This window comes from Salvia splendens, chromosome 10 (assembly GCF_004379255.2).
Source record: "Salvia splendens isolate huo1 chromosome 10, SspV2, whole genome shotgun sequence".
NCBI lineage: Eukaryota > Viridiplantae > Streptophyta > Magnoliopsida > Lamiales > Lamiaceae > Salvia > Salvia splendens.
The window spans coordinates 21,145,360-21,155,820 of NC_056041.1; the positions used below are offsets into that span (position 1 = coordinate 21,145,360).

Genomic DNA, 10,461 nt, shown 5'->3' on the forward strand with positions numbered 1-10,461 from the left:
CTCACTAACCTATCACCACTACTAGGTCGCGTAGCAAGCTTTAGATTAGTTTCTTCAATTGTCAAACACGATAATTAGCTCATTTTAATTTAATGCCCACGCGGAAGCGCAGCAGACACTAAACCAAATTTATAGATGAAAACTATCGATCTACTTGAGATTATCTCTCTGAACAAGTATCAAATCTCAAGTTCCTTGCATATGAGTAACGACCAAAATCTATGCTAAAGAGGCAATAGAATAATGGCTACAAAATTCTACCTATCTAGACGTCTCAAGATTAGTAGAATGATTAAACAATTCATAAACAAGAATCATGCATAAATTAAACCGTAAAAAACATCAAAGTATCCACAATTCACCCTACAACATATTCGGAGCAACGAAGGAAATCTAGCCCAACATACTAAAATGAATTACACCAAAAGAACCGTGAACCGTGAACTCTATGGTGTTCTCCGACTCTAGATGATGGATGATCTCCCCCGAGATGGAGTTTGGATCCTTCCTTCCTCTTCTCTCCTCTTGCTTCTTTCTCCTATTCTCCGTCCAATCTGTCACCCCCCCCCCTTTGAATACTGCAGCCTTTTTCTCCCCCAAAACTGCTGCCACGAAACTGCAATATTGCCGTTAGAATTAATCCACCCGGCCGGGTGGAATTAGTAGGCTTAAAAATACACCCGGCCGGGTGACTCCTTTTGAGAGCTTTCTGGCCGTCATGGGAATTTTTGCACAACTTTTTCACCATCCGGGCTTCATTCCTACACCATAAAACAAACTTTTGCAAGCATCAAACTATATAAATCACGTAAAGTTAGGGGAATAAAAATGTACAATTTGATTCGCATCAACGCTCATCAGGCTAAAGGACTCGTGCTCTTTATCCTGTGGCGCCTGCAACAGCAAGCACGAGTCGGAATCAGAGCCAGAGACGGATCCAGAGAAGGAGAAGCTCAGTCTGTCCTATCTATGCAGCCTCTGCGGTTACTGGATTCATCCAGATTGTGCTTCATTACTCAATGCCTTCCATTATAAACATCACCCACATCCTCTTTTTCTCATCTAATCTCCCTACTTCCCCTCATTCTATATGTTTCATCTGTTTTCAACTTCATAAGGGGACTTCAGGGGTTTTTGTTTTTCTCAGATGTACTAATTATCTTGTTCACATCAACTGTGCTGTCCAAGATCCCCAAACTTTCAAGCCAGGTGTGTATACCTCTATTTTCATTCAAATTTTTATCCAAACATTGATCGAAATAAATACTACTATTGTTTACTGATTTATGATTTTGCAGTGCTTATGCGAGGTGCAAAAGCTTGCGACTTAGGTCGTTTACCAATGGCAAACGAACACACGAGTCTGATTCTCTATATTGACATGATATTAGCAGCAGCAGTGATGGTGGTGACAGTGATCCATCTAAAATCCATGAACATCCATTGATATTCCATGAAAGTGAGGATGTGAAGCAGTCTTACCGCCGCGTATGCAACGCATGCGTCCAATACGTTTCTCCCCCATTTTATAGCTGCTCTGAATGTCCAGACTTCTTTCTCCATGGATGCTGCGCTCGTCTTCCAGAGCTAATCAGGCACCCTGCCCACGCAGAACACAGCCTCGTGCTCCACTCCAAAGCGCCAAAAACCGGCTTCTCCTGCAGGGGTTGTCATCTACGCTGCAATGGATTCGCATATTCTTGCGAAAACTGCGATGACTTCACCTTGGATGTCGTCTGCAGCCTCATCAACCCTGCAATAACACACAAACCCCACAAGAGCACCCACATTCTCTTCATGTCTCGTAGCATGATCATCGATGAGAAGTGCAGCTGCTGCGCTTCCATCTTGAATGGGATCTGCTACGAGTGCAGCAGCTGTCCTATCTTCAAGCTACATGTCAGATGCGCCCTTCTCCCCAAGACTGTTCGCCACTACTATGACCAGCACCCTCTTCGGCTAACTACAAATGCCCCGGAAGGAGGCACCAATGGTACTGATGAGTTCTTCTGTGAGGTCTGTGAAGAACGTATCGACATAGAGCAGTGGAACTACAGTTGCAGCAAGTGTTATCAGTTGTTCCACGTTGATTGCATTCCCTCTATAGATCAGCTTTCTAGGATCAAGTTGGGTTCTCATGTTCGTGTGGATGTCCATGGCTGCCCTGTCGAGCTGGTTAGACGGAACGATTCTGTTTGCAGCGGCCGCAAGTGTGGATCTTGTCATGAAGCATTGAGGTTGGGTGATGATGGTCTGGCTTATGAGTGCAGCAACTGTTTCTTCGGCTTGCACCAAAACTGTGCCAACAAACATTTCTTCTAGAGTTGATAATGAGTCATCTAGTTTCTATTTCTAAACGACAAATATTTTAGAATTGCTTTCATATGCATAAGTATGACACAGACAGTGATGCGTATAGATATGGATTTACATTACTCATAAAATATTTTTTACTGATAAAGAACCTGTATTAATATATATTGATGATCTACATTTTTTACAGATACACACTCATTCACACACATATTGATGTTTCATATGTTTCATATCAAGAAATGAACAGTAGATGAATTAAACCTGCTGCTTTTAGTTGATAAAGAATTTGGCAGACATGAGAAATAGCATGTAACTATGGCATCATATATTCCAGTTCATATTTATCAATATTCCATCTTCACATATAGAAACATAAGGAGCCAACTATGGTGACACAACATACATCTAGTTAGATATTTCACCTGAAAGACTTGAAAAGGTACTCAACAGTTACCAGCAGAAAATGAGAATTTTACATGTATTTTACTGCATCTATTGAGTAGCAGGAGTAAAAACAATTAATGACTCCAGCATGTTTCAACAAGCTCTCTTGTTCTTGCCTAACCGATCTCAGCTAATCTACATATGAACATGGATAGAGAACTAAAGATGTTCCCAAAAGTGGATAGTTTGATCATCAAGGGATGATCGTGAAACTAAGAATCCGATCATCAAGAGATAATCAACTGTACTAACCAGTCAGATGTTCTATGTCCTCTGACAACACCAAATCCTTGAATCTCAACCTTGATTGAGGAAAATGATGCAACTCATGATGAACGGTCAAACCTCAGCGCATTGACATCAATGTCCTCACTCTTTTCTGCCTCTCAGCTTTCTTAGCAGATGGAGTGCTCTTTAGCTTATGAAGCTCCTCCATCACCACTCTTTCAACCACCTCAATGTTGTTTAAGAGCTTCTTCTGAGGTGTTAAGCTAGTTGAACCTTCTTCACTCTGGTTGGTAACATTGAGCAATATATTTGGCACTTTGCCCACTGTTGGTGGGCAGCACCTAATTCCAGCTGTGGAAAGTGGGGAAGTCACGGAATGATCTTGCTCGAGCTGAGCAACTGATGTAGATACAGATGGATCGTGAACTATCTGGTCCTGGAGTAGAGGACTCTCAGTTTCTAGGCCTTCACCTTCTTCCCGGCGTGCTCTTCTTCTCTCAATTGCCTGACCATAGAATCGCCTCAAAATTAGTACTGCTAAACAAGATTGTTCAAAGATCAAAACTTGCTTAATCGAACTTTCTACATATTAGTATCAGCCAGAAACCTGTACAGGGTTAAGCACTAAACATGTTCACGCGCAATCACGCAACATTTGTAAGACTTGTTTTGGCAAATGCATGACTGCATCTCCAGATGCCATATAAACAAACCAACTGGTGATTATAAGAAAACTATCTTAATAAATGGTTTCATCTTAAATAAATGAAATAGGACTATAGGAGTAGTAATTAGAGGCAATATGGTGACACAGGCCACTAATGTTTTACCATAATTGATAATAGATTACTCTCTGGTTATTGAATGTCAGTCATTGTAAACACTAAACACTAGTGAGACTAAACCATTTAATTACGTTCCAATCAACACAAGTCAAGAAACAATCAATTAATTTCAAAAAATTCCCACATTACCCTCATTACAGCAGTGATGTCCCTAAGAGGTTTCCTTGGATACCAAGCAGGCAACCAGATGCTTCCTCGCCCTCGGAAACCACCTCGACCACGGCCACTTCCCACCGCAGGGGACATGTTTTCTCGCCCCATGGCCAGTGATGATGATCTACTATAGTTCGGGTAACGCCCAAATCTTGGACTTCCAAGGACACCCCTTCGACGAGCAACCCCCCTAGATGGTGGCGTACCCACCATTGAAGCTCCTCTCCACCGGAAGGGAGTTCCAGTTGATCGATCCTCGGCCTCATCCACTAAGACGGTGACATCAGAATTGCTGTTGCCATCCCCAACGATCCGCCTCCGGCTGCTGTACGAGACCATAGCGTCGTTATCCCTTGGTAATCTATCTCTTGTCTCCGGCATTCTATCAAATTCGCCAAGAACACAATACATTGTTGGAATTGGAATCAGATAAGAACAGAATCAACACTAATAAATTCTTATTGATTAGTTTTTAAAAAGTTCATACACCGAAATATCAATAACCCTAAATCAACCAAAAATTGAAATACAAACACTCCGGAAAACAGAAAACCAGCAACAACATACATAATCAGTAACGAAAATCACTTCGAAACATCATCCGACATAAAACCTAACAGTTTTCGACGTGCAGGTGAACTAATCCAGAAAACCCCCAAAAATGAATATGAGTATGAACATTTCTTCTGTACCTTACTTTTGTGTGGAGCTTCTTGAGAGGGCTTCAATCGTGCAAGTAAAGTAGATTTACACAGCTGGGGAGGCCGGCATTCAGCTGAGTGAAGTGAGAGAAATTGAAGAAAAAGAAGAAGAGATTTGGAAATTTGATGTGCGAGACAGAGAAGGTGAACTGGCAAATTTTCAAATGATTTTGGGCGGACTTTATACTCGCAATTTTTCAAATTTCACAGTGGCGACTGGCGGATGCTGGTTTTGTTCGAATTTACCCGTATCACTTCTTTTCTATTTTTGTTCCAAAATATGACCATTCTTTATTTTACTATTTTACTTAGTAATGTTAATGCTGTATTAATCACGTAACAGTTGTGATTACTTTCTATATACTTTTAATTAGTGTCAGGCAGTATTTACCAATGCTCATTTGGTCCGATGTAATTGGTAAAATAAGATTCATATTATAAATAATTTGTATGATTATTATTTGTTGAAAACTTTAGAGCATTCATAATAGGGATGTTGAGCGACGGCGTCTATTGTGGAGGGTAGCCGAGCGACGGTCTTCGGCGTGCACCGCATGTAGTAGATTGACGAGGTATGTGTCTTAAGTTTAATTTTTATATTTTACTCTTCTTTCAATTTTTTTAAATATACTTATTATAATTTAAATTTTGCGTTTTAGAGAGTGGAATGTTGCCAATAATCTCCATTCTGAAATTGTTATTGATATTCAACAGATGTTGGATGACAGTAATGTTTTAGCAAAATGCTATTTTGTTCCTTTATGATGAAGGGGTTACAGAGAAGACATTGGCTTTTCTAATCGTAAACGTGGTTCCTCCAATCATCGAAACCGAGTCATTCCTAAAGAGCTTTTTGCATATCGTCTTTATTATGTAACTAATGAATGTTTTGGAGCTAGAAGTCTTGGGTGGACATAATATTGGTCATAAAATGTTGATTCCTCAAATGTCTTTAATACCATCTGATCTAAAGTTGACATTCCAATTTCAACGATGACAGTTTTCTTTAGCTGTGCCGTATACAATGATCATTAACAAAAGTCAAAGTCAATTGTTTTCTCATATTGGAATTTTTATTGAGAAAATCTTTAGTCAAGGACAACTATTTGAAATTAGTAGTGAAGATTTGAAAAAAAAGGTAGTTTGTAAAGATGAAGATGGGATTAGTGGTGATTTTAGCTCAAACCATCCAAATCCCATAACCAACTATGCGGCTGAATTTCTAATAGTAAAATTTTCTTCCATTACACAAATCCGGAATCCTTAGTTAACTATATCCACGTAGAAACTAATTAAATAGGATGATAACCTAACAATAATATAAAAAATTAAATAGGAGTTAGTGATCATATCATATCTATATTTAGGATGATAACCATAATAATAATAAAAATATATAGTTGTAATCAATAAAATGATAATTTTTTCAATATGTATAAAATGATGTTTATACTTAATAAAATAATATTCTCTCTGCACATATAAATGATGCTTGTAATCAATAAAATGATACTATCTTCGTCTTATAATAGGAGTCACATTTAGTATGAGTATGGATTTTAAGAAATGTAAAAAATAGTGGGTTGAAAAAGTTGATAGAATATGTGATCCACTTTTTATATTGATTTTATAATAGAATGTGGGAAAAGTGAGTTAGTAGAACGTGAGACCTATTTACCATTTATGGTAAAAGTGAAATATGACTCTTATTGTGGGATTGACCGAAAGTAAAATATGACTCTTATTATTGGAGGGAATGAGTATTTTGTTTGTATAAAATAATTATGTTTCTATAAAAATGATAGTAGGACTTTTCATCAATAAAATGATATACATGTATATCATGATAGTCGTGCTTAAGATGATATAAATTCAACATATAATGATTTCTTTTTATTTAAAAATGATATATTTCATTCATAAAAGGATACTTTTGGAAGATTTATTATGGTTATCATCCTTATTATAATTATCATTAATGCACCCCAATCAAATAATATTGCACCATTTGAAGTTGTTCATAATTCTGATTCTTTCTTCAAGACTTCAACTTCAGCAGCAAAATATGACGAAAAAAAGCATCATTTTTTTCCTTCCAAGCTCCAAAACAGCAGACATTTCTCTTATTTTGGCATAGCTTTTACATTTAGTTCAAGCTGCAGAAAATGGCATTTTCATGAACAATTTAGTTAGTGCTACTAACATTTATACATACAGAGATAGGGGAAAATATATATCATAACAATGCAACATTAGAAACTAATCAGGGATCCTACAAAGACACATACATATCTTTACAACATCACTGCAACTTAATTCGATCTAGGCTGTCCGAAACCGCCCTCATCTTCGGCCGGAGCTCTGGATCACGTTCCGTACAGTTCAGCGAAACATGAAATGCAGCTACGACCTGTTTCTTGGCACGAGCCTCGTGCAATAGCGCGGGGTCTATGATCTCCGACAACGGCCTCTCCTCCCGAAAAACCCTCCTCACCAAGCTCTCGAGCCCTTCCTCCCTGTCGTTGTCGGGGGGCCGCCCCGTCAGGATCTCCATGACCAAGATCCCAAACGCATAGACGTCGCACTTTTGGTTGAGTTTGGCACCTGGGCCCCGAGCTTCCGGAGCCACACACATCATGTTTGGCACACTAGGCTTCTTGGACGGAGCACCCGCCGATTTCGTGGCAGTTGGGATGAGACGGGACAGGCCGAAACCGGAGATGCACGGCTTTAGGTCGTCGTCGAGGAGGATCTTTGATGATTTGAGGCTTCCGTGGACATACTTTCTCGGGCTGCACTCATGAATGTGCATCAAACCCCTTGCGGTTTCTTGGATGATTCTGAGCCTTGCAGCCCACGACAGAGGAGGTCCCGTGTTCCCCACTGCGCCTGCACCGGGAAACGAACAAAAGCTAAAGTTATGCAAATCGAGATTCCATGCTCGACAAACCACATATCGTTTGGATGATGCAGCATTGCTATATGAACTAAGAAGTAGGCAACGATTACATTTAAACTTGCCACGAAATCTTGAATCGTCCACAACGAAATTAACCCACGAGGAATCGTTGAGAACAGCATAGTACTAGCTAGAAAACAGAATCCTCAACAAACTAACAAAGAGCAACTTCCAATTATTCATGGTGCTAACATATTTTGAAATTTGTATTCTCTATTTCAGAATTATATTCATATGGCTTGCTTCTATACAAGTCCGTGATCCATCCATCGTGAAACTACTACGAAAACTTCAACATCGTATCCTACTCAACAAGAGCCCTTGTACGCATAACTAGAAGAAAATTGCAAGAATTGTGGAATGTGTGGTGCCTGACTATTCATAAAATTCTAACCCGAGTGTGGTCCCGATAATCATTGAAGGTCTTAAAGTGATGTGTGGTCCGACGATTGTCGTTGTCCCAACCCTAAACCTACTACCACCACGGCCCTTCAACATTCTCATGTTTATGATTCATTATTGGTCCCCTTTTTAGGCTATCAAAAAAATCTTACTCCTACAATGAGGATATTCCTTTCCCACCTAGTTTAACTAAATGGTGTAAAATATTCAAAGATGAATCACCACTTTTCAAGAAGTTGATGATCTAAAAGCAGAGAATTTGATGTTCTAATCCTCAAACATTACCACATCAAAATCAAGAAATTGCAAAATTCTCACCATGTAATGCATTGCACAAGCTCCCATTGCTGATGAAATCCGAGATGAGCAGCTTCTCATCACTGGCATAGTAGTAAGCCCTCAGCCTCACAACATTGGGGTGCCTCACTTTCCCAATGGCCTCCACCTCCGCCTCGAACTCCCTCAAACTCCACGCAACGTCCCCCTCGCTCAGCCGCCTCACCGCCACCACCACCGCAGCAGCAGCAGCAGCCCCCTTCCGGCCACCGGCCACCACCCTATAAACTATCCCACTCCTACTCTTCCCAAGAACATAAGCCGAAGCCCTCAACAAATCCTCCAATTCCAACCCAAACCCTTGATCCATCACAACAAATTTCCCCTTCTTCCCCTCCTCTCCCCCCAATTCCACATTCTCCCTCTTCCCCAATTTCTCCTCCACCACATTCCATCTCCTCCTAATCACCCACGCCGTAACCGCCACCACTCCGACCACCACAGAAACGCCGCAAATAACCGAAACCACCACCAGTTTCCCGTTAATCTCTCTCCCCTCCACCACCCCACCACCTCCATTTCCCTCCGGTTTCTGAGGATTACCAATAAAAATCGGATCTTTAGCCTCCGGCGCCGTGCACGGAGTGCTCAACGGAAACCCACATAAATCAAGATTCCCTGAAAAAGCAGTGGGGCCCTGATTCAACAGCGACCCCACCTCCGGTATCTTTCCACTGAGGTTATTACACCGGAGGTCAAGGCTGACCATCACCGGAAACCGCCCAAAACTCGCCGGAATCTCGCCGGAAAACGAATTATAGGAAAGATTCAAAGTCCCCTGCAAATTGGTCAAATTGCTCAGCCCCTGAAGAAGCGAGCCGTTGAAATTGTTGGAGGAGATATCGAAATGGACGAGGCTCTGGAGGGCGGCGATCTGCTGCGGCAAGGGCCCACTGAAGAAGTTGTGGGAGAGATCAAGAAAAGCGAGACATGAGAGTGCGCCGATCTCTGACGGAATGTAGCCTGTTAGATTCTTTCCCGGGAGGGAAACGGCGACGACGCGGCGGCGGCCGCGATCATCGCAGGCGACCCCGGCCCACCTGCACGGGGTCGCGTCGAGCTCCGACCATGAGATTAGAGCTCTGTTTGGGTCTTCGGAAATGGCGGATTTAAGAGCTAAGAGGGAGAGCCCATCTGTGTTGAGTGAAGATGAGAGGGAAATGCAGAGTGTGGAGAAGTAAAAGAGGTTGAAAAGAGCATTCTTTTTCAAAATTGGCATCTTGGCTCAGTAAAAATGGAGTCTTTTTGAGAGCATTGAGCTCAAAGGCTAAATTTGCGAATGGGATTTGGTTGGAATTGCAGAGAGAATGTGTGTGATTTGAGGTGAGGACTGTGTGTGGTGGGGTGGTTGGTGAAGAATTTGTTGATTCAGTTTGAAAAATAATTGTGTTTTCGAGGTAATTTGATTCATGGATGAATTTGGCTTTGACAGTGATGGTGATTTGTGCGGGATAGGATCCTGCCTGAAATGCACGGCAGGGCTGCTGCCCCTTACATGGAAATAAAATAATAAAATAATAAAATAATAAAATAAATTAAATTAATATAATATTATTTTAATGGTGTGTGAGAAGCAGCCGCCCTTGCTGTACATTTCAGCAGGGGATCCTATCCCGATTTGTGCTGGTTTAATTGTAGCCTGGAGTGTCTGCATCAGTGAATTTAGTAATTAATGTTTTTGGGAGGTGGTTGTTTGTTTTTATTACTACCTCCGTCCCCAGATAATTCGTCTCAGTATTCTATTTTGGTCCGTCCCACATAATTTGTCCCACTTCATTTTTACCATTTTTGGTAGTGGGCCCCATATTCCACTAACTCATTTCTACTCACATTTTATTATAAAACTAATATATAAAAGTAGGGCCCACATTCCACTAACTTTTTCAACCCACTTTCCATTACATTTCTTAAAACCCGTACCGGGTCAAAGTGACCCGAATTATCTGGGACGGAGGGAGAGAGAAGGTATGAATCTTTGATTTATTTTATCTGTTGTCTGAAACCGAGAGTGGACAGTGTTTATCTCATGTGATGGAAGAAGACTACAAATTTACTTGATTATACATTGGTTTTTGTT

At 40.8% G+C, this 10,461-nt stretch overlaps 3 protein-coding genes across 4 annotated transcripts; 1 reads left to right on the forward strand and 2 right to left on the reverse strand.

The window, feature by feature from the left end:
* The first annotated feature begins 828 nt into the window (after positions 1 to 828).
* Positions 829 to 2,322, forward strand: LOC121752757. The gene is made up of 3 exons (XM_042147853.1): positions 829 to 1,004; positions 1,299 to 1,310; positions 1,392 to 2,322. Exons 1-3 carry the CDS (start codon positions 829 to 831, stop codon positions 2,320 to 2,322), a joined length of 1,119 nt encoding a protein of 372 aa, XP_042003787.1.
* Positions 2,323 to 2,725: 403 nt separating this feature from the next.
* Positions 2,726 to 4,866, reverse strand: LOC121750514 (protein POLYCHOME-like). 2 transcript variants are annotated; one of them, XM_042145066.1, is made up of 3 exons: positions 4,684 to 4,866; positions 3,963 to 4,368; positions 2,726 to 3,493 (listed from the first exon to the last, which is right to left on the reverse strand). In XM_042145066.1, the coding sequence occupies exons 2-3, from the start codon at positions 4,365 to 4,367 to the stop codon at positions 3,107 to 3,109; spliced, it is 792 nt and encodes a 263-aa protein (XP_042001000.1). In that variant the 5' UTR covers position 4,368; positions 4,684 to 4,866; the 3' UTR covers positions 2,726 to 3,106. The 2 variants fall into 2 exon arrangements, with proteins under 2 accessions (XP_042001000.1, XP_042000999.1); XM_042145065.1 differs by having other exon boundaries at positions 4,679 to 4,866.
* A 1,938-nt stretch (positions 4,867 to 6,804) lies between these two features.
* Positions 6,805 to 9,846, reverse strand: LOC121751206 (receptor protein kinase-like protein ZAR1). Its single transcript, XM_042145925.1, has 2 exons — positions 8,367 to 9,846; positions 6,805 to 7,576 (listed from the first exon to the last, which is right to left on the reverse strand). Exons 1-2 carry the CDS (start codon positions 9,601 to 9,603, stop codon positions 6,990 to 6,992), a joined length of 1,824 nt encoding a protein of 607 aa, XP_042001859.1. The 5' UTR covers positions 9,604 to 9,846; the 3' UTR covers positions 6,805 to 6,989.
* Positions 9,847 to 10,461: the final 615 nt, after the last annotated feature.

Excerpts from the sequence above, each read along its gene's own strand:
- LOC121750514 (XM_042145066.1), bottom strand. The coding sequence starts at position 4,367 with ATGCCGGAGACAAGAGATAGATTACCAAGGGATAACGACGCTATGGTC. Across the intron at positions 3,494-3,962 it reads ACATCACTGCTGTAATGAGG|GCAATTGAGAGAAGAAGAGC; the intron begins GTAATGTGGGAA and ends TTCTATGGTCAG.
- LOC121752757 (XM_042147853.1), top strand. The coding sequence starts at position 829 with ATGTACAATTTGATTCGCATCAACGCTCATCAGGCTAAAGGACTCGTG.
- LOC121751206 (XM_042145925.1), bottom strand. The coding sequence starts at position 9,603 with ATGCCAATTTTGAAAAAGAATGCTCTTTTCAACCTCTTTTACTTCTCC. Across the intron at positions 7,577-8,366 it reads CTTGTGCAATGCATTACATG|GCGCAGTGGGGAACACGGGA; the intron begins GTGAGAATTTTG and ends TTCCCGGTGCAG.